Here is a 22,956-nt window from a genome sequence, read left to right as displayed (position 1 = left end):
CCCAATAAGAGAAAAGAAGGTACAAGAGAGGTGAAAAGTCACGAGACTAAAAAATTAAGACACAAGCTTTGGGGCCAGGCAAACCTGGGTCTGAATTTGGTCTTCTCTGACTGTTCAGCCCAGCGACCTCGTGTGAACCCCTAAATCAGTATCAAACTCCCTTGCAAAACAAGGACCATATGACCGGCCTTCTACAACTGAGAGGATTAAACACAATGATGTACATATGGCGTGTAGCTCAGACGAAGGCTTGATAAAGATTAGAGATAATGATTTTCGTCATCCTTGATAATAATTCCTGTGAAATACACCTGGAATTCTAAGAAACAATCTGGGCCTTTCTAAGCTGTCTCAAATATCATGAAAGCTACTTTATTGTGAATTAAGTACATGCGTACAGATTTATACCCTTCTGCGGGAGACGCTACATGGGAAAATTATTAATTAAATATGACCCAGGAACAACAGATTCATCAATTCATCAAATACTGCCTGGGAACCCAGATGTTCCCTCCAGCAGGTGGCGGGCCCCATGCTGGGGTTTCTAGCGGCTCATCCCTCAAGAGTCCATCTCGGAACTCATTTCTTAGTGAAGGACTTATTTCTGCCCCCATCATCTTAGAAACAGCAAACATTCTGTTTGTCTTACAGAAGGAAACTTCCTCTTTTGGTAAAAAAAATGCCAAGAGCATTTCATGAGTTTGCTGAGTGATTCCCTTTCGACAAGGGAGAGCACACGCCCTCTGCTCTCTCCGCGGCCCCCCACCCAGCCCCTCCCCTGCCAGCTCACAGCCTGGGCGGTGCTTTCTTCACGCGACCCCAGTCACCCTGTCCTCAGGCACCGCGCTCTCCCACCGATGACCACGTGATCAGCTCGTGTTTCCATGAATGCTGAGGTTCAATACTCAGGGCCAGGGAAGAACATAAACCTTTAAAGTTAAATCAACCTTCCTTTATAACTTTCCGAACTCAGTTTGCTCGATCTCTGTCACCCTCACGTAATTCTCCCCAGGACGGGATGAGGGCTATTCAGGAGATAAATGAGAACAAAACCCTCCGGTCCCCTGACTTCTGGTTCTGCTTCCTTTAATACTTTTCTCTCAGCTCTTCATAAAACTGGGTCTCGCTTCCCGAGGATCCAACCCGCCACATCAGAGCTCAGTGAACGGCTGGCGAGTGAGAGCGAACACCACCGGCCGTGTCGCCGGCAGGACTTCAACTAATGCCAGTTTATGTATGTTGTGTCTCTGCGTGGAGCGGTCCAGCACGGTCTAGAGAGCAAGCCTCTGTTTTCACGTCCTGGACTGCAGAGACACCCGTAAACAAAAATGCCCACACACGGCACTCCCCAAGGAGGATCTAACTTCTTTAACAGAGTTGTTGGGCTTTTTTTAAAAAAAAATCCGTACAACAACCATACCACGGGTTCTGTTCAGGAGCTCCCCAGGGATGGCACCAGGTACAGTCGGCAGCTAAGAGGAAAGCACACGCACGTTCTCCACCCGCTTGGATATGATCTTCACCTGGCTTCTGCCCATTAAACCCATCAGAATAACGGCCTGGTTTATGTTATATAAAATGATAAAATAGGGCTATGAAAGGAAAGTTGACTTTTATGTGAAAATGAAGTTGAAGCTTTGAAAAGAGTAAAAAGATGACTCATTATAAACATCGCTGTCCCATCAGGTGGGCACGACACACCTGGGGGAGCCCGGGCAAGCCGAAAACTGCTCGGCTGCGGTCCGAGCAGGCTTCCATTCCGCAGTCTGAAGGCAGGAGAACCTCTCACCAGGGGAGCTCTCTGCGGGAAGATGACGCGAGAGGCTCATGAGGAGACCCTCCTTCCTTGACCAGAGTAAAGCCCCATGAGGAGCACAGCCGGTCACAGGAATGCGGGCCGACCGCTGCTAAGTTGAGTGCAGGACTCTATGCGTCTTGTTTTCAATGACTCACTACCCGACCCCATTTCTCCATCAACCACCAACTATGCTATGATGGAATTGGCTAAGCTGCAGGTCTGAAACTAAAACTGGGGTCGAGTTCAGAGGCCATCAGATCACTGGTGCTCACGAGTTGTGTCTACAGTGCCATCTTTTCTACCACGGAAACCGACTGGGATCCCAGGGCGCTGGCTCCCACCCAACATCATGGCAGCTGTGACAGGATTCCCTCCGTCATGGCTGCCCAGCTGGCATCAGGCTTCAGCTGGGCCAAGAGAGCGGACGCCTCTGTAGAAACATCCTTGGTAAAACACATCTAGGCCATCAGCCTTCCAAACTTGGCACACGTCGACCGGCTGCCCATGGGCACCAGGGACCTTGGTCTCCTGTTGGGGAGGAACCAGGAAGGTGAAGGCAGAGCCAGGAAATGGCCCAGAACACTTACCGTGTGATTTCTATAGTCCCTTCAAGCCTTTTGCCACGGAGATGCAGGGACAACAGGGGCCTCATGGAGACCAAAGAGTCATTGGGGTCACAGAGGAAGAATTTGATTCTCAAAATGTTTGCGGCATCCAAGCCTTCCCCTGCACAGAGCTGTATATTCTATAACAAACAAAGGACTGAAGGACAGCACGGCTGGGACCTGCAATGTCAGGCCAGAGTAGAACCTGCTTTTGTTGTCCTTACGGAGTGGAGGTGAGGAAGACTGGGGCCTGGGATGCAAGCAGAGGAACGAAGCAGCAGCAGAGGGAAGCGGTCACGGAAGGCTCCTGACAGAGCATCGCAGAACTCACTGCCAAGGGAGCGGAAGGCGGTGGGAGGGTCAAGGCACCTGCAAACACTGTTTTAAGGCTGCCCCATTCCCAGAGATTGAAGTCCTCAGCTGAGCCCAAAAGAGGAGACACACACAGGCTCAGAGAGTCCACACTCCAGACGCCAGGAGGCCCCTGAGAATGGGACCGCTACAGAATGGCGGTGGCCCAGTGCCGCTTCCCAGGGGCTCCAGGCCAGCATCCCACTCCAGCCTCGCCGGTGGCCACGCAGCCATGGTGCAGGTGTGTGGGGAGAAGCTGGAGGAGGGCTATTTTGGGAGACTGGACGGTTTGGATGGCTAATAGGGTTCGCTGAAGCTTAAAAGACAAGATCCATCTAGAAATGTTCACAGAAGGATGATTTCATAGGAGTTATTTAAAGCAGTGTATCCTTTTAGACGCGTCTGCTTATGAGGCCTCTCCTGGGCTTACATAAGAGGGCGGCACGATCTACAGGGACCTCACTCATGCTCAGTGCCCAGGAGTGTGCCCCAGCAGGACCAGGATGCGGATGGCGGATTTGTGCAGTCACGATGCAGGGCATTTAACTTTTGTTCCCTAAACACCGTCTTGTTCATGCTTTAGGAGAAAACAGGAAGCAACTACACAGAGTTTTCCTCATCACCCATCCCCCACATCTAACCCCATGCTGACATCTCTACCCACAGGGCCCTGGCTCCTGTCCCAGCGGACCAGCTGTCCTTGTTCCCATCAACGGCCAGCCCTTGCCCTTCCAGACCTTCCACTCTGCACCTCATGGCTCCCGCTAGCCTCCTCGGTGACCCTGACTATGTCTCTCCCAACAGGCCCCAAATCCACAGCCACAAGAGGAACGTCACATCCCCTCCAGGCACCACGTCTCTGAGCCAGGCATGTCAAAACCCCGGATGGGGTGCCCGCTTCTTCACACCCCACTCTCAGTGTGACCCCTGCAGGCTGCTGAGCTCCTTGCCAGGCCAAGGGTGCTGCTCTGGCCCACACTGCCAGGGACCCGGGGGGCAGAAACCAGGGGCAGCTTCCCTGTAACACCATTTCCCATCCCTGATGTTTCTCCTGATGCCAGCAATTGCTTTGCTGACTTCTCTGCAACTGGTAGGCCCCTAAAAATGAGGGTGCCCCTGGACTTCACCTGGTCCGCTTCTCTTCTCCAGTCTCTGTCCCTCTCCAGCTGGCCTCACAGTCACCATCTAGATGCCAGTGGCACCCCACACCAGACCTTCTAGCATTACTTTTCTTCTCGACGTTGGGCTGACATTTCCACTTGCTCCCGAACCTGTCCCACCCGCCACCCCCCAGGCACCTCATAACTCACAGGGCCACGCATTTCCCATGGGGGCAGCATCTCCCCCAAGGGGGTGCAAACGGGTTCTCGGAGCAGAAGAAGCAGGAGGAGCAGAACACTGTAGGCATTATATTGGCCTGCGCCCCTCCAAAGCATACCCTCCCCTACTAACGCTTATTTCTTAGCATTTAATGTCCCTTAATTAAATGTAAATCTAATCTAATCCTTCTCCTTAGGAGAGTGATAATGAAAAACAGGCTGAGAACCACGGAGCTGCCCGGACAGAGCAAGTGAGCCCCACCCGCAATCCCGAGTCTCTCACAGGAACGCCACCAATCAGTGGCTCCAGCCAAAAACCTGGGACTTTTCCCCGATTCTTCCTTTTTCTTCCCTCCCTGCATATAACCTGTAATAGTCCGCTTGACCTGCCTCCGAAATAGGCCCCAAATCTTCCATTTCTTTCTTTCCCCAAACACCGCCTGAGCCCTGGCCAAACCTCTCCTGCTCCATTATTCCACGGGCTCCCACCCGGCTCTCCAGTTCAGTTTCCGCCTGTGCTCTGTGCTCTCAACAGCAGACCGAATAGTTATGTGGAAACACAGGTCAGTGATGTCACTTCTCTGTTTTAAAGTGGCCATCACTGGGGCGCCTGGGTGAGGCGGTCAGTTAAATGTCAGACTCTTGATTTCCGCTCAGGCCATGATCTTGGGGTCCTGGGTTGGAGCCCCGTGCCAGGCTCCACGCCCAGCAGGGAATCTGCCGGAGACCCTCTCTTCCTCTCCCTCTCCCCAAAAGCCCACCCACCTCACCCTCAAATAAATAAAAATAAAGTGTTCACCAACTTTCCACCTCAAAATAAACCCCTGCTATGACAGTAAACTGGCCTTCCTTCTGCTCCTTTGACCAAGAGCTTTGTGGTGCCTGCTCTCCCTGGAACATTCTGCCATCTACTGATCATTCAGAGCCCAGCTTGGCTGCCATTCCCCTGGGAGCCCTTCACCGAGGGCCAGATCTCAGGCATCCTCCCCACCCCCACCCCCTCACCCCCAGTGTGTCATAGCCGTGGACTCCAATCCTCAAGCAATCCTCACCACCTTCACCACCTGAGACTTGCCAACTTGCTGTTTTTCTTTTTTCTTTAATTTGAAATAAATGTCAATCTAGAATAGCTGTAGCTTTATAGAAACGGTGTGCAGAGTTCTGGGATACGCTCCTCACTCGGTTTTCCTGGTTGCTGCGGTACGTTTGTCTCCATCAAGAAGCAACACTGCCTCATTGCCTTTTTTTTCTTTTAAAGATTTATTTATTTATTTGCGAGAGAGAGAGCGAGCATGCATGCATGGGGGCGAGGGGCAGAGGGAGGGGGGGAGAGAGAGAATCTCAAGCAGACTCACTGCTGAGCAGAGAGCCCAACTCAGGGCTCGATCTCACGACTCTGAGATCATGACCTGAGCTGAAATCAAGGGTTGCATGCTTAACCAACTGAGCCACCCAGGCTCCCCTGCCTTACTAAGCTATTAATCAAAACCTCACGCCTTACTCAGATTTCACAGGTTTCCTCCTAATGTCCTTCTCCTGTCCCAGGATCTCCCCTAGGACACTATGTCATTTGTAATCTTCATGTCTTCTCAGGCCCCTTTGGCTGTGACAGTTTCTTAGACTTTTCTCCATCTTTGATGACCTTGATAGTTTTGAGAAGCTGGTCAGGTACCCTGCAGAAGGTCCCTCAATCTGGGTTTGTCTTAAGTTTTTCTCGTGGTTAGACTCAGGCTTACTAATTCTCTGGTCAGTTTCTTTCTGGTCCGTCCTTCCCAAATACCCTGAACTCTGAAATGCCCGGAGCTATTGGAGGCTGGGTCTGCTCTGCCGTGTTCCTTCTATGTTCCCGGAGCCAGAACCATGCCTTTCCTCCAATAAACTATCAATCAATAGGCATTGATCCAGGAGCAAGAATATATGCACCTATCACAATCCATGCGGCATGAAAGCGAAGTGAAATTGTCTCTCGTTACAGAGCACCACACAAAACCGTACATCCATCTGTGGCTGAGGACGTCATACTGTGTTAAAGATGTTCGAACGTAGTTAAGACAAAAGCTTCATCTCTTGTTTATTTGTAACATCTTTCTGTCTTCTCTTACAGCGAGGACCCGTGTGCTTTCGGAGAAGTCTTTATTCTTACAGACATCAAATTCTTTGCTTTGTCCCTTATGATACAGTGTGTCTGTTGCAGGCCAGTTTTCGGGTTTGTAACATCTGAAATGCTCATTGCAAAACATTATTTTCTCCACTTCAGGAATAAGGAAGCTGAAACTCCAGAATTAATGGGAGTCACCTGAGACTCAACGTGCCTTCTATGCGAGCCTAGACCACAAGCCTGGGGCTGATCCCTCCACGTGTTCCGAGTCCGCTCACTACTTCTGGGCTTCCCCACCCCCAGCAGCCCTGCCGCGGAGGAGGTGCACTGTTCTCTGAAACATGATATGTATCAAGCATCGCGGATGGAGGAAAGGTGCACAAAAACCCAAGGGAAAAACACCAGGTGAGAGTCCAGGGAAGGTATGAAAACAAGGAAGTCTGGTAGGGAGAGGCCCCAGCAACTGGAGAGCACGAGCAACAGGAGGACAACAGGGAGGAGCCGGAGGAAGAGCGGGGAGCCGTGGCTGGGCGGGGAGAACACAGCGGAGGGGGCGGCCATCCAACGGCCGATGTTCATGGAAAGAAAACAAAGGTCACCCCAAGCCATTTATGGAAAGTATAATTTCAAGAAGTAGCTTGCCAAGTATAAGGGCCGAGGATTGGCAAACTGGAAAGTTTCATGCTATTTTCATCCCTTATTTGTTCTGTCTGTGGAGGATTTCCAGAGACACCTTTAGGTCCCCCTCTACCCCCTACACCCATTCGATAACAAGTGTGTGTGTGTGTGTGTGTGTGTGTGTGTGTGTAGCTCTGTGTTAGGGAGAAGACCTGTCCTTGAATAGCTCCACGCAAAGCAGAAACTGCTTTCCAAGAAGATGAATCGAGAAATCCAAAGGGAATTACTTGAAAGAAACAACGACCCAAGAAAAGTGAAAATCAGCAATGAGGCAGCGCAGGATCTGTCTGTGTGAGAGAGATGTCAGGAATTCAACACCCTCACCATAGGACCTCAAGATGTTCTCTTGCTACCTAGGGGGCTCGATGCCACATCACCGCAAGCTTCCTACGGCACCCTAACACAATCAAAAATCGAATAACTAAATTTAGCAAATATTTTCTTTTTATGAGCAGCAGAAATATCAAGACAACTAACGGAGAGAAGGAAGCAAATCCCTGCCACAGCCGGGCTACAGGACAGTGTAACACCCCGCGTTTTCATTTCCCCTTTGTCACAACAATACAATGTGACCAAGGGTACAGAGTTCTGTCCCAAACCTTCTGGCCTCAGACACGCCCTCACTCTGGGAGTCTGGGACCCTGATTTGCCCCTCACAGAACAAATCAGAACCGCCCCCCCCAAATACAAGGAGTTCTCCTTAAGTCTAAACTCAAGACTTGTGACTGGTCTCAAAGCAACCACTGCAAAATCTGCCTTGAACTCCACCATCGGGGGGTCCTACCCAGTCATCCTACATAGCTGGTCTCCCAAGTAGCTGAAGGAACCAGACCTTTCTTCCTCTTTGTCACACCCAAAACCCCGAAATGCTCCAGCCCTGTGGCCTCACTGGCCCAGTCTTGGGCACACTTGCCACCGTGTGTTCAGAGGGCGTGTTACACAGCAGACCCTAGCACACCAACGTGAAGATTGCAGCTCCCCAACTATAGGAGCATTGTACAGCCACAGGGGACCCTATCCCGCGCCCTCCAGAAAAGGGTTTTGGCTCTGACTCCCCGCAGCTCTGTAAATGCAACAGGAGCAGCTAGGAGGGGCATTCTCTGGGCAAAGCTACCCGGGCTGGGCAGGGAGACAGGTGCTGCCCCATGAGGACCCCACAGCCTGAAGCACAGGAAGCCAGCTCTCCCCTGGGGACTCCTATCAGCAGGAGTCTGGCTTCCTTGGAACAGCATTGTCTAGGGAGGAGAGAACTCAGGTTCAAGGTCACCAACACTGCAGGCAAGAGGAGGCTGGGGCAATTAGAGACCGTATTCACCCTGGGAAATGTGCCACAAGGATGGCAGAGAGCTGTCTCCTGGAATCTCAGAGGGGACACACGGACACGGCTGGATCCTGTGCCCCCCACCAGGACCAGACTCAAGGCCAAAGCGAAGGCCAATACCCTCTCTGGTCAGTGGCACTGACTGTGCACAGGACTTAAAATACAAAGTGGTTCCCGTCCCCACAGACACGGTAGGGTCGGGCTCTGCCAGGGCAGGAACACACTGAACCACAGAAGTTTACCGCTTGCGGTTCCCACGTTGGGCTGATCTCCGTCCACTAACTGGGATCACCGGCTCTGCAGAGCTGGAGGCAGACCGCTCCGCATGCAGCCCCTCCTGCAAGGGCAGCTCAACTGACAATGGGAAGGAAGAGCCCAGGGCCTCAGGAGACACTTGCTGTCCAGGTTCCCAAAGCTGGACCTCGGCACTCCCCGCATGAGGAAATAATACAGTAGTGAAAATCTTGGGCATGGGGAGGTCACTCCCTCCAGCACGTGGGGAATGGTAGTCTTTGCTGGACACTTGGCATCCACCAGCATGAATCTGCATCTTCCCGAATGTTCTTCACGCAAAGGCGTCCCCGGGAACTCTTTCCCGAGGCCACCCAACTCGCAGGGTGTGCTGAAAACAACACACACCCTGTGCTAAGGCAGGCACGCTTCCCCATCTACAAAGTGAGCTCCTTGTATGGTTGGTCCTGACTGACCAGGTGACCACAGGGAAGAACACATGAAGAAGGTCTGTACCACTTCTTCACATCTGCTGTGGAGCACGTCTTCTATCAGGTAAAACAAAACCAAACAACTCCTGCTCGGCCTCCGAGGATGACACTAAGAAATTTCCTGAGCAATTTGTGTCTGGGATTTGGCTCAGGTCATGATCTCGGGGTCCTGGGATCGAGCCCCACATTGGGCTCCCTGCTCAGTGTGGAGCCAGCTTCTCCTTGTGCCACTGTGCCCCCCACTTGTGCTCTTTCTTTCTTGCAAAAGTAAATAAATAAAATCTTTTTTTAAAAAAAAAGAAATTAGTATCAGGGAAAAGTGGGAGAAAGTCTGACCCTTTCTGATCAGGCCGCATGAATGATGGAATCACACCAGCCCTCACTGGGCTCACCTGGCGAGGCCTGGGGGCAGAGCAGGTGCCTCACAGCGTGCTGAGTTCCCATGGGGTTCCCTCCGGTCCACTTTTCAGTGATGCCCATCTTACTACATAGTTACTTTTAGGCGTCATGCTGTACGTATGGTTTCCTTAAACTGGAAAACCACCCCAAATACATATATATAGGCAAAATATAAATAACAAGTGGGGAACTTCCTTTCTCTCGCATTTTTCTCAGTATTAGAAACTCACTTCATAAGGCACCACACATTTGGAGACCTCAGGGTCCAACAGAGAACACCCAACTGTCTGGACAAACACCACTCGGAAAAGCCGGGCCCCCCTTAAGTGACATACAGACTGTGTTTACCTCCAGGGTGTCATGAAGCGAAAACACACCATTCTTTTTAAATCAAGCTTAAGTCTTAGGTTTAATATCAAAAATAAAGAAATCTGTCCAATATTCAGCTTGACTCCGATTTCCCATGTCCCAATCATCTGCAGGTAAATGGCTAATTGAAAATACTGTCCCCACAGTAAGCTATAGAGTCAGACGGGAACTGAGATGGTCATTTACTTTAGTTGAGCAATAACACTCTGTCTGAAGAATCAAATCAGATTTCTGACCACTTAATCCCTCGAGGCTGGGGGAAGTAGCACAGGGACCACTTCCACATGGCAGGGACCAGAGCTGGGTGGGGAGGACCCTCCCAGGCTGCCACCGGTCCAATGCCTCCGCTATCCATAGCACTGCAGGTACTGGAAGTTTAAGCAAACCGAACTGGGGACTATTTATAATTCAGCCTCGGTCAAAGGAGCACAGCGTAACAAAACACTCACCCATCTTTCCAAAACACATCGCATCCCAGTCCATTACAGGGGAGGCACTCACTCTGACCATTTAGGGTTTTCTAGTTCTTGCAGGAAACCTCAGTGATTTTCCCCTGAACGCGATGCATCAGGAGAGAAGACAGGCTGTCAAGAATAATCACAGAAAAGGAGAGACAGAGGGGCTTCCTCTAACCGACTCTCCCCAACCTCTGCATCCCAAGCAGCCCCGTGTTCCTGCTGCAAGGAAAACGTATCAGGCAGAATGGGGGGAAAATCGTTCCTGCTATGAAAAATAGATTGCATGCTAAGAAAAGTGTCAAGTGCTAAAAAGCTGCCCAGACTGCCAGACAGCTAACGCACCCCTTCCTCTGCTGGACACGGTTAATATTTATATTCTCAAATAGTCACCCTTAGCACTGCCTTTCCCTTCCCCGGGTCCTCTGTATCCGTGACATGGAGTTGCGGGGCACTGGGTCTTGAGCGCAGAGAAAGAATCGGAGCATCTCTGATGTGGCAACGTGGGAAAAGGCTTTCAGTCCAGGCTTTTGTTTTTGAACCATTAGAATCCAGTGAACTGAAAAGACCAAGCTGTCAGCGTTCATTTTCTTCCTAAATCAAACAAACTGTAGAATAACACGAAATACTTCACTTTACAATATAATTTGTATCTTCAATTTACTTGCAGCTCTGGGTATTTGACAGGTACAGTGTTAAGTAAAAGCCCTCCTGCGAAGTCTCGGTGGAAAGCGCAACAGGAAACAGCAGACAGCACCGTCCTGGTGGATACCAGATGCTGGCAAGTCAGGACAAATGCGCATCCACCACCTCCCCACCCCCACCCCGCCCCGCCTCTGTGGTCAGTGTCAGATGACCTTCAATTAAGGCAATTCATTAAGAGATCGTCAAGATAGTAAGAAGCATTCTTTTGTTCACTGGATACCTCTACCCGTAATTATTTCTTTGTGGACCCGAATATAAAACAGGTAACTGCATTTTATTCCAGGGAAAGCAAGGCTACAAAAATATGTCATGTACTTTATCGGTTGACTTCGTAATTAAAAAACAAAAAAAACAGAACACATTTCCCACTGACATTCCTTCAGTCGGGTAGTTACTGTCTGTTGAGCACCTGCTCTGTGCCAGGCAGGATCACTGGGCACAGACCAGCCACCAGAATGACAAGAAGGGATTTTCCCCCACACGGCATCAAAGGCCATGAATTCCATGAAGACAGAGAAGGGACATGGAAAACCCTCTTCTATGAGCAGACACGTATAGAAGATGCCACAATCCTGCTGACGTCGCTCATCATCAGGGAAACACACATCAGGTGACAGTGAAGTATCCCCTTCCACCGGTTAGGATGGTTATTGTCAAAAATAGAAGAGAGCAACTTTGGTGAGTTTTTGGAGAAAAGGACACTTGAGTACTATGGCTGGAGCAGCCATTGTGGAAAAGAGTACAGAGCCTCCTCCAAAAAATTAAAAATAGCATCAGCATCCAATGCAGACAGTCTCCTTCCAAGTGTATTTCCACAGGAAACAAAAGCACTATCTTGAAATGCTATCTGCACCCCCACATCTGTTGCCGGGTTATTGACAAAGACTAAGGCACAGAAACAACCTAAGCACTCGTCCATCAGTGGGTAAATAAAGAGTATGTGACGCAGACAGAGAAAACGGAATACAATTCAGCCAGAAGGAAGAACGAAATCTTGACATTTGTGTCAACACGGAGGGTCCTTGAGGATGTTAAGCTAAGTGGGACAAGTCAGACAGAGAAAGACAAATAGTTAAGTGATCTCACAGATCTATGAGCTCTTATTTATTTATCTAGAATTCATACATGAATATATTTTATATATCATATGTTATTAATTAATATAATTATGTATGATATGTAATGTTTTCTAAAACGCACACACACAAACTCGCCCAGAAGAGATACTGGCTAATATTCCGTGCACGTGTCCTCCGTACCAGGTCCGAGTAGGCGCAGCCTGGGATCTGCATTCGGTTCAGTGTGACTCTAATCTCCACCCGCTCCGCACTCCCACCCCCAGGTGAGCCCGGGCTACGCCCACAGGTCTTCACTGTGAAGCTGGGGCACCTGCCTGGGCATCTCAGAGAAAACTACCTCCGGTTCACAGGCACATCCTTGGCAGGTGAAAGGTCAGTCCTGGCCTCTTCAGGCAATGGCCTCTAGTGTTTACTGTAAGGGACACTGTCGTTGCTGGGGTCAGGCAACAGGGAGCGGGTGCTGACAGACGTGGAAATAAAGAGAAGAAGATCACGGAAACAAATCACGGTGTTTCCATTAATTACTTCCTGTCACTGAAATTCTGTTTCCTTCCATCCAGAAAATAGGGTTATCACGGGCATTTCTGAGTCGAATGATTCTTTGAAGGGGGCCGTCCTATACAGGGAAGGACATTTAGCGGCATGTCTGGGGTCCATGCACGAGATGCCAGCAGCCTGCCTTCCCCCAGCTGTGACAACAAAAACGTGCCTGGTCGTGGCCATGTTCCATGGCGGGGGCTGGGGGAGAATAACAAAATCCCCCTGGTTGAGACCCACGAGAAAGGGACCAAGACCACACCAGCAACCCAGCAGGCATTCAACTCGCCTTGGCCGTCTCCTCCTCCTCCCTCCGAGCCTAAAAATGAAAGCACCCCGGCCCAGGGTCTTACAGGGCACACGATTTCTTCCAAGTCCCAGGAGCGCTGGAGGTAAACATTTAGGACTGAAGAATCTGGAGAATGACCTTAATAAAGTGTATTTCCTCCTTTTTGATTTGTGCATGGAGGGAAGTTTCATGCATCAAACAGAGAGCTCACTTGGCTTCATTTCTCATAAACTGAAGTACGTCCTCCAGGATTAAGAGCCCGCAGACGGCCTCATCAACACCAGCCACGAGCTCACAGCAAGGTGTGCGTCCGCTCTGAGAATTCTTAAACAGACTTTGCCCTTTCAAAACTTTCCTCTGAAGCAAGTTTCCCTAAGTAAGAGTCCTAGCTGAGAGCTCTTCATCACTGCCGTTCCCCTGAGAGTAGCATGAGTTCTCATGTCTGAATTAAATAAAGAGGCGATCTGAATAAAATCCAACTGGATGAAAGATCCAAGTTCCGTGCAATAAATTGGTTACACAGACTGGGGAAGATCTGAAATTATTTAATTTCAGGCCCAGTTTAATTATTAAGCACAGAGCAAAAGCATGCATGTCACAGAAAAAATACACGGAAAACATTAAAATAATTTATGAAAAGACCACAAAAAACAAAGGGAACTCCCAACGGTAGCCACGTACCATGCAGATGGGGTCCTTTTCCCGCTGGGGGACCCGGGGTGCCATTACTAGATGTGATTTGGTATCTGTCTTGAAATCCCAGTGCTTAAAGTGGCCAACCCAGTCCCAGAGAAACGCCTCGTGTGTTTCTCCAGGAGACTTGCCTCTAGCTCAGCTCTAGCCTGGTTTGGTCCAACCCGCAGGCGTGTGCCTCAGTGTCTGCAGACTGATGTCTGAGCAGCAAAACATCTCAGGTTAGGCCAATTTCTTTGGAGAGCAAAAAGGTTCAAAGACGGATATTATTAAGTGTGTGAGCCGGGTAAAACGTGGGCATGCTGAGCTCTGGGGAAATTTTCATTCCAGAATGCTTTCATTATACTGACTTTGAATTCCTAGTTCTTTCCTGAGAAACAATATTTATTTATTTTTTCCTGTGGTCCTCAGTAAGTCGTGTTGTGACAATGTTTATGTCAACAGCCACTGTACAGAGTTTCAAAGGGAAAGATGATTCTTAGGTGTGCTTAAAATCTTCAAGCCACTGGATATGCAAAACCTCAGTAGGAAGCCAGTAAGTTGAAAAAATAAATTAAATTAAAAGTAACAACATCAACTAAGACTCCAGGCTTCAAGGGAAAGATTTGAAATAATCCAAGAGTCTCTGGAGCCCAAAACGCTTTCTGTCCATGCTTTCAACCTGCACAAAGATTTTAGCCACGTGCCCTTCCATGGGTGAGGTGTTTCCTGAGGAGGAGGTCCAACAGGAAAACACGGTCCTCCCAAATGCTACCATTATCGGCTGCCTGATGGCAGAGCCCCTGCAGCAGCTTCCCAGCGAGTGGGGACCCCCCACCTCTCTTTCTTTCATCCCTGGGCAAATGGCACATTTTCTCTGCTCTGAGCCCAAGGTATGTGCTAGCAAGGACAAAAATTCTTCCACAACACTGGAACCAAATGGCGATGTCCCTGCAAACAGCCTTCCCGGCAAATTTGCTTTCTGACCATTATCATGATTTACCCTTAAGAAGCCTGGCATCTTAAAGGTAGAATACCTTTCTAAGGCTTAAGGCCCTTTCTTGTCCTGACTACACGCCAAATTAATCTTGGCAGAAACATCCAGGAGCTTGCCATCTTGGACTCCGACACATCTGATGGATACTGCTGCCGAGTGGGGGAAATGTGCTCTATTTAGAAGGAGAGAAATGGCTCCTTTATAAAACTATGCACGGGAGATTTACTGCACACGAGGAGCCACAGGTGATTAGGATGATGTGAATACGCACTGTGCACGTTAGGTTGGTGGAAACACAATGTGCTGTGTTAATGGACTGAGGCAAACACATTCTGGTCATAAGATGCCTGACTCACGGGGGAGAGAAGGAGGAACAGAAGGGGGCACATCCAAATGCACTAACACTACAGCCAAAAGAAAGGGGATCAAAAGGGCAGATGGAACAAACATCAGCCTGCACTGTCCTGGGACAGTCTGCACGTGGCCATGATCAAAAACCCTGACCTAGACCCATGGGCTCAATGGCAATGGTGATCTCACAAATTTCAAATAGAGACACAATTTCAAGGTTTCTAAGGACAAAAGTAAGATTAACTTGACTCTAGATAAAATAAAACCAGACCATCGTGTCTGACTGATGGTCTTCAATGTTGAAGTGGTCAACAATGAGACAAGACTGTATTTGGCAAGTCAGCAAAATGCACTGAATTTGATGAGGCAGTGTTCCAGGTAGGTCCAATTATGATCGGACTCTGTCATGGCCAATATATGCCACGTGGCAAGATTCTAAGCATTTTAAAATTGAAATGATGATCTCTCCCGTCTTCCACGGGCAGAATTCTGAGTTCTCGTCTGATTCCTTAACTGCGATCTCCTCTTGCTCCACGTGTCACTGAAGGATCTACACCACCCATTGTCAGTCTCTGCTGACAAACTACAAGGAATATTTTTTTATCATCCAGTGAGAATTCTGAAACTTGTTCTATTTTCCTTTTTGCTTTGTCTTCCAGGCAGCTTTGAGTCTCTTGGCTTCTAGAGAGTTTCGTGTTTTCTCTATGGTTTTCCATGTTCTATTTTATATTCAGGATCTATGAATCATTACTTATAAAACAGACCAAGCCCTATATGAAAGTATGTAGGATATAAACCACAAATCATAAATGGGCCTCAGCTTAACGTGTACAAAAGCAGAAAGTACCAGACCCCAAATGTGTGCTAATACAGAGGGACACTCAAAAATTATTGATAATCACCATTGCAAGCTTTGAGTGATCTGAGGAAGTAAAACTGGTGGTTTCATTTATTTATTTTTTTTATCCTGAGAGAGGAACACATGCAACAAAGCCTACTGAGAATCCAATTCAGGGTAGCTGAATTTTTAAAAAAATTCTGTTGCAAAACAAAATGGTTGACAAATGCAGGAAGGGTTTTGGTCCATGTCACACACACAGCATGAGTTAGGAAGTCTAATGTTAAAAATCTGAAAATTAAACTCTGTATTGCCCTTTTCTTCCCCCAATGTACACTGTAGAAGTGCCTTTCTCAGGTGAAATTATGGCAGTTAACAAGAAAAGCTTTCTTCAAGGTGAAAAAGGAATTCAGTCAAACTAGCGAGTAGACTCATGGACTACGCCTCACAATTCTAGTCTGGGATTTTTAGTGTACAGACACACTACTGGGATGAATTCAAGTCCTAAGAACAAAAGAAAGACACAGAAACTCAACCAAGTGGCCACACTTCTACCAAGAACCAGAGAGAACTCCAGGAGACCCACAGCACGAGTCTTCAGTATTAGACTCCATGTGCACACCGTGAAGCATAAATCTGGGAAAGTTGGCTACTAGGAGTTCAAGGATGGATATTAGCACTTAAAGGCTAACACAGAAGGTCTCTGCTTCTAGTACAGCATCAGATCTTACAAGGAGACTTAGCCTTTGCTTCCCTCGGGAAAGATTATGAAGCACTTCTGGGAGATAACACGCAAGCACACTTCTACGAGACGTGAACTGTGCTCATCTTAAATGTCATCTTACCATCTGGCACTGCTGTATCCAAGAGCAGAGCTATGATGTCAGGCCATCATCACTCGGTTGCTACCCTGAACATAGCAACCAAGTAACCCCTGTCCTTGGGACAGTCACTGGATCCTCTAACTTTGGTTCCTGATTTACGAGTGATTGCTCCAGAACTGATGGGCGCCATCTTCAATGACATTGGGCGAGCCCCCGGTATTGAGGGATGATGGAACACTTGCAGACACAAAGCTGAACAAGCAGCAAACACGGAAGAGACCACGGAGGCGGAATCTGTCAATTTCTAAGCTGCGGATGGTAAAACTGCATGTCCAGCTGTGCCATTAAACTTAAATACAGGCTTGTGGAAGCTTCTGGGAATTACTGCTTATCCTGCGGAAGCAAGGAGGTCTCTGACCCATGCCGGGAAGAGGAAGAGCATAGCAGTCTGGTGACATGGAAGGTATCAAGCTATGAAGTTATAGATAAAAAAAAAAAAAAAAAAAACAAATAGGTAATAGCACAGAGACAATGCCATATGGCATCTATATAATTTCTAGGAAATTACTTCATTACAATAGTCGTGAGCTTCTGTTCTAGAAGTTTACAGCAGGACTCCCTCCATTGCGGCAATCAGTGATATCCTCTTCAACAAGCACCGTTTCACGGCGAAGAAAGCCGAGCACAGAACATTTTGACTTCTGTGCTTCACAGTCACTCAGGTAAGCAGGAGTCTCCCAGGGAAGGTGCACTCGAAGGACACCGGGGTTAAAAACGACACTCTCTCTGAGGCACGGGAGACATATCCAAGGTAGCAAGGTGGTTTAGAGGGGGGGCTCTGGGTGTAAAGTCTGGCCCTATCCCTTCCCAGCGGTGTGTCTTCTGGCAAGTTACCAAACCTTCAGGCTCCAACCTCCCCATCTGTAGGATGGGCATAAAACCCCAGCTGTCTCAGAGTGCTGCTGCGGCCATGTGGGCATGATTCCTGGGCTATCCCTACGGCAGCGCCTGGCACACGGAAAGCCTGTCAAATGCTCATGTGCAGCCCTCGGATGCAAACACAGGACACATCGCAAGGAATGACCGCCTCCCATGAAAAACGAAATAAGCTCTTCATTCGGAAGCGGACATGTAAGCAAGAACGTTCAAGAGAACTGAAGGGCCACACACCCAGGTGTCTTCCCAAACCCAACCAATTCAGCTTCTAAAAACCAGTACTGTTCACTCAACAGAGCGGGCCACAGTGGGATTCCCGAACGAAGCCTACACTCACTGCTGCACAAACACTGACCTACATGCATCCTTTGTGGCTCACTCCTCTGCACTACATGTTGGCTTGGGAACCCGTTACTATAGCATGTGTTGACTGTGACAGGAACCTGCGTGGCTCAGAGCCTCGCACAGCCAGAATCTCTGCAAGCCCAAGACCTTTCGCTTGGTACCAGCACTCGCCCAGGCACACAGACACAGGGACACACGTACACGCACAAACACTGCTCAGCCTTAGAAAGTTCTACCAGAGGAAGCACTCTCAGCTGGATGGCTCAGCCCCAGAGTGCTAGGATTTTAGATGAGACAGTTCTGTACCACATTTTATGTGTGACATAAACCACAGGGAGTTTAAATTCACAGTGTGTCCCTCATCAAGATGTCTCTTGGTGCTGCAGCCTCTGGGCACCCCAAACAAGAGGAGAGCATGCATGCCCGGCTCCAGACTTGAATTCCATTATCACCTACACCAGACTTCATCCTCAAAGTGGCCGTCACAGCCTTTGCAATGAGGACACAGCAGACATGGCTTCTCCTTCGTAGAGGTTCCCTGCCCCCAGACAAGAACGCTCCTCCCTGCAATGAGATGCAAAGGCTTGGCTCCCAGATGCCACCGCACACCGGGTGTCTCTGTCCCGCAGCTGGGCCCCGCAGACGTGCGCCAGTGAGCTGGGACACAGGGACAGGAGTGGCTTGATGTGCAGGGAACACGTGATTCTGGAGACCACAGGTTAAGCTATCTTCTCACCGCAGAAACAACAGAACACGTCGGGAGCAGCTGGACAGAATATCCAGGGAAGGAGGCTCTGAGCACAGAGCTCCACACTTTGAACTAGAGGCCACGTGGCTTTCAGCCACACTGCGGTTCTGGGGTGATGGGAAGACGCTCAGACACGTCAGGGTGGCAGCAGAAGGCCAAGGATGGACTAGAAGGGAGAGGGAATGAGGCGATCATCGTGGTAAAAATGGAAACAGACTCTCGCTCGTCATCAAATAGCACCACTCAATAGAGTGCAGCTGTACCATCCGGACAGTTTACCCCGTGGGAGCCTGGGATTAGAGGCGCCAAGTCAAACTTAGAGGTGTGAATCGCATCTGACCTTTGAGGGAGCAGCGCCCCCTCAAGCCCCACGCCAGGGTGCGGAACGGATGGGCTGGGCACCAGGCCGCAGCGGCCACTCTGTCTGAGAGATGCAGGTGCCATTCTCGTTCGCGGTCACCAGGAAGAGAAGAGAGACCACACTCTGCACCATGGCCTGCCTTCAGTTCTGGTCAGCACGAAGACCAGGTCAACAGTCTCTTGAATGATGCCATTGTTTGTCGCATCGGGAAAAATGCGAATCCAGACCACAATGAAACACACGGTACATCTCTCCCCAGGGCTAAAATGAGAAACAGTGACCCTGGCAAATGTTGGCGGGGATGCAGAAAAGCAGGCTCATTATCACCCAGCTAGCGAGACCGTAACATGGTACAGCCGTAGTCAGGCAGTTTTTATAAACCTAAACGAGGAGCGGGCACAGAACCCTGCAGACCTACCCCAGGGGGTATATGCCAAGGAAATGAACTTATGCTCACATAAAACTCCATATGCCAATGTTCGTGGAGGCTTTATTCGTCATAGCCCCAAACTGGAAAGAGCCCAACTGTCCTTCGGCAGGTGAATGGTTAAACAATCCAGACCACAGAACGCTGCCCCGCAATCCAAAGGAACAAACGACCCTGTGCCCGGCAACCTGAATGCATCTGTAGGGGATGAAGGAGAATGAAAAAAGCCAATCCTGGGGCGCCTGGGTGGCTCAGTGGGTTGGGCCGCTGCCTTCGGCTCAGGTCATGATCTCAGGGTCCTGGGATCGAGTCCCGCATCGGGCTCTCTGCTCAGCGGGGAGCCTGCTTCCCTCTCTCTCTCTCTCCGCCTGCCTCTCCATCTACTTGTGATTTCTCTCTGTCAAATAAATAAATAAATAAAATCTTTAAAAAAAAAAAAAAAGCCAATCCTGGAATGTTACATTTGGTATAATTCCATTTACACATCACAGTTGAGATGCCAAAATTTTAGGAGTGGAAGAAAAATTAGTGGGTACCCCGGTTTTCGAGAGGGTAGAGCTGGAGGGGCGAGGTGGACGTGTGCGACATGGACAGCGAGAAGGACCCACGTGTCAGCAGATTCAAGAAAAGGCGCCATGGCCAAGCACAAGCACCGCAGGAAGATCTGTGGGACCCCCATGAACTCTCATCGCTGAGCCCCTCGCTGCAGCAAGGAGTTCGAGTTTTGCAAAATGTTATCACTAAGGGAACCGGGTAAAGTATACACAGATCTCTCTGTAGTTCTTTTTATGACCGCAACGCCTACGGATCTACGATTATCTCCGTGAACAATGCAATACGGAAGGAGGGGAAGAAAGGAGGTCAACGGTCATTTCTTGCAGGAATCACATGTGACTGAGAACCCAAGGACTGTTACTGGCGCTTAGAGAAATTATAGAACACAAGCACTGGAAAGTTAACCAACAGCCTTCACGGGGAAATGATAAACAAGGCATGAGATTAATATATAATAAGTACAAAGAAAATGCTCACTTTTTAAAGCTGAAATAGGAGAAATGCAAACACCTTTCAAAAACCTAGACAGAGGAGAATCACCTGGGCTAATAAACACGTGGTTAAAGTAAGATGGCAAACTGTACCCTGGCCAGCGGCTGCTGCAGACCAAGGCTAAGGGGGCTAGGGCTCGGCTCTGTGTTTCCCCAGAAGGCAGAGCCCCAAGTTGGCTTAAGGAAATCACCCACTCTCCAGGTCTGCTTCTCCAAACAACTGTTTGCATCACAGAACGGGGAGGATGTGTTCCTCACAGGAGAGCCCCCGTGGTATCCAGGCAACACCACTGCTCCCAGCAGATGTGAATCAGACACCTTGGAAGAGGTGGGAGCTTTCCCCTCCATACTCACTTATTCTGCATCATGTTCATTATCACCCAGTCAAAAGGGTAGACGTTCTTCCCAATGAGGTTCTTAAACATGATGAATGTTTCCATCAGGAAATCCTGAAATAAAAAAAAAATAGAACATTGCAACAGCCCACCAAGAGAAAGGAGAAAACCAATCCCCTCTTGAATAATTACAGTATAAATGACCTCATTTTTTTTAGCGGAATGAAAACATTCTAAAAAGTAATGAAGATGTATTTCACAGGAGCTTTTTGCTTTCTGTTTGCCGGGGTACCTCCTGCCTGCGATAACTTTCGCAGGGATATTTTCAGAAACGGGACCTGGGCGGCTCTCTGTCATAGTCATAAAGAGGAGCTCTCCAGGTTACAAATACTGCATTCTTTCTGCTTATAGGAAACGTGCATTTTGCAAACATCACATGCAGGATTTACTCAAAACATATTTTTCATTATGAACAGGGCCCAGCAGGTTTAATATGGGGTAGTTATACCATTCCTTTTTCTTATGTAATTTACAAGCCAAAGGCTCAGGTGGGAACTCCTGACCATCTGCAGCAGCTCAGTTCATCATAACCATCGGAGCACGTGGTCATGTGGCCACTTTCAGATGGCAGCTGCAACCCCACAGCCTACTCAGTGACGCTGATGCCAACCTTGGGCACGATCCTCTCTACCATACGGGTCATTCCCTGACGTGCTGTGCTGCTCGTGGCGTACCAAAGGGGTATCCGTGTCGGAGGGGCTCCAGCCTGGGCCTGTCAGAATCTGGAGAATTTCTTGAACCTGCAGGCCGGCCCTTGTTCTGAGCTGACCAGCACAGAACTAGCACGTATCCTGAAAAGCACACCTCTCCAGGAGTCTGCAAGCTCCCTCCAGTGCAGCGTGGACGGTGGGGAAAGCCACAGAGAATTCACTTAGAAAAATGAGGCCATGGTCAGAGATTACCAAATGAGTGGCTATTTCTCATTTATTTAATCTATGGAATCATAATTAGGTGCACTGGCTGTGAAGCCCACGGTAGTGTACAGAATTTAAGCAGCCAAGAAAGCAACTCTCAGCAAAGTCGTAAACAGGTGCTTCTCGCAAAAAGGCACCAGCTAAATTTGATAGCATCGGTGAGCTGCTGGGCCAAGTCAAATCCTTTCTTTGCAACCGAACTAGCCATGCCGGATTCTGGCAAGTGATGCCTACTGTGTGCACCCTACCATGAATAAAATAGTGAGCAACCGTGATCCCCTTTTGACAGTAGAGGCCCCCAGTCAAGGAGAAGATGAGCACCTGGGCCTCTTCGAGAGAGAAAGAAGTCACCCCCGTCCTCCAGACTCTGCTTGCACGAGCTCTGACCACAAAGCCCTGAGTTCACGCCGGGCAGGGTGCTCCGGGGGCCCTGGACACAGCGAATGGGGCGTCTCTCCCAAGGCTAATAACAGCAATTTATATTTCCCCACTTAAGTTTCCCCACTTTGTCAAGAGTTTCACATTTTAATGACCAGGTTGCATATTTGGCCGGCTGAGTGCCACCATTTAGCCACATCTCTATTTGCATAAAATTGCTTTCTTGCTGATCACTCCTCAAAGCCTAATAATTGAGATACAGGGTCTGGGTTTTATTATTCTGGAAGAGAAGCACATTTTCCCCAACTCCCTTATTTTTTTTTCCTAGGAAACACAGTCCCATACTTCATTAGTATGGCTCAGCTGTTAAATTTTGGTACTTTGCTGATCAGGCAAAATGCTGCATATTGTGGAGGATGAGGTTTTGCAAGGCGTCCTTGTCCGTCTGCAGAATTTACTAGCCATGGCGATGGTCCTCTCCATGGCCGATGAGGCTTAGCAGACGATTACACTGCTATCTCCAAGTCAACAAGGGGACACAGAGGACTAAAATAAGATCTTTGGTGAAAATTTCCTCTTTCAGTGCCAATCCATTCCCGCTGCCTTTTTCAGTTTGATTATTCACAGGATGCCCCATATAATAAGTGGGCAGCTCTAACAACAGCCGTCAGTCCACAGCCACAATCTTCTTGTCACGAATCTATCTGCTTCTGACCATTCCCATCCGCACCCACTGAACAAATGGTCATCTTCTCTCACCCAGACTGTTGAGGGGAATCCTGGCCTCCCTACCCAAGTCCACTCTTGTCCCTCATGATCCCTCCCCCTGACCCAGAGTGGCCTTTTCAAATTACAAATCTGGCCACGGCACCAACACTTCCCAACCTTCCATTTCACCCACATGCCCGGAGGCTTCCCAATGTTCTTAAAGACAAAGCATCTTGATACTCGAAGGAAATCCTGCTATGCCAAAGGAGAACGTGTTTCAGACAAGGACCC

General features: G+C 49.0%; 1 protein-coding gene across 4 annotated transcripts in view; it reads right to left on the bottom strand.

The window, feature by feature from the left end:
- The window catches only part of DOCK1 (dedicator of cytokinesis 1), a 490,751-nt gene that overhangs the window by 159,119 nt on the left and 308,676 nt on the right, over positions 1 to 22,956 (bottom strand). For 3 of the 4 annotated variants that reach the window (XM_059398805.1, XM_059398806.1, XM_059398807.1), the window contains one exon: positions 20,625 to 20,719. In XM_059398805.1, the coding sequence (XP_059254788.1) occupies positions 20,625 to 20,719 (95 nt within the window). Of the gene's footprint in view, positions 1 to 19,261; positions 19,622 to 20,624; positions 20,720 to 22,956 lie in introns of those variants that run through there. The other variant, XM_059398808.1, reaches the window with a different exon arrangement.

Source organism: Mustela nigripes, chromosome 4 (genome assembly GCF_022355385.1).
Source record: "Mustela nigripes isolate SB6536 chromosome 4, MUSNIG.SB6536, whole genome shotgun sequence".
NCBI lineage: Eukaryota > Metazoa > Chordata > Mammalia > Carnivora > Mustelidae > Mustela > Mustela nigripes.
Note: the sequence above shows the minus strand (reverse complement) of the source record. Positions and strands in the feature narration are given on the sequence as shown.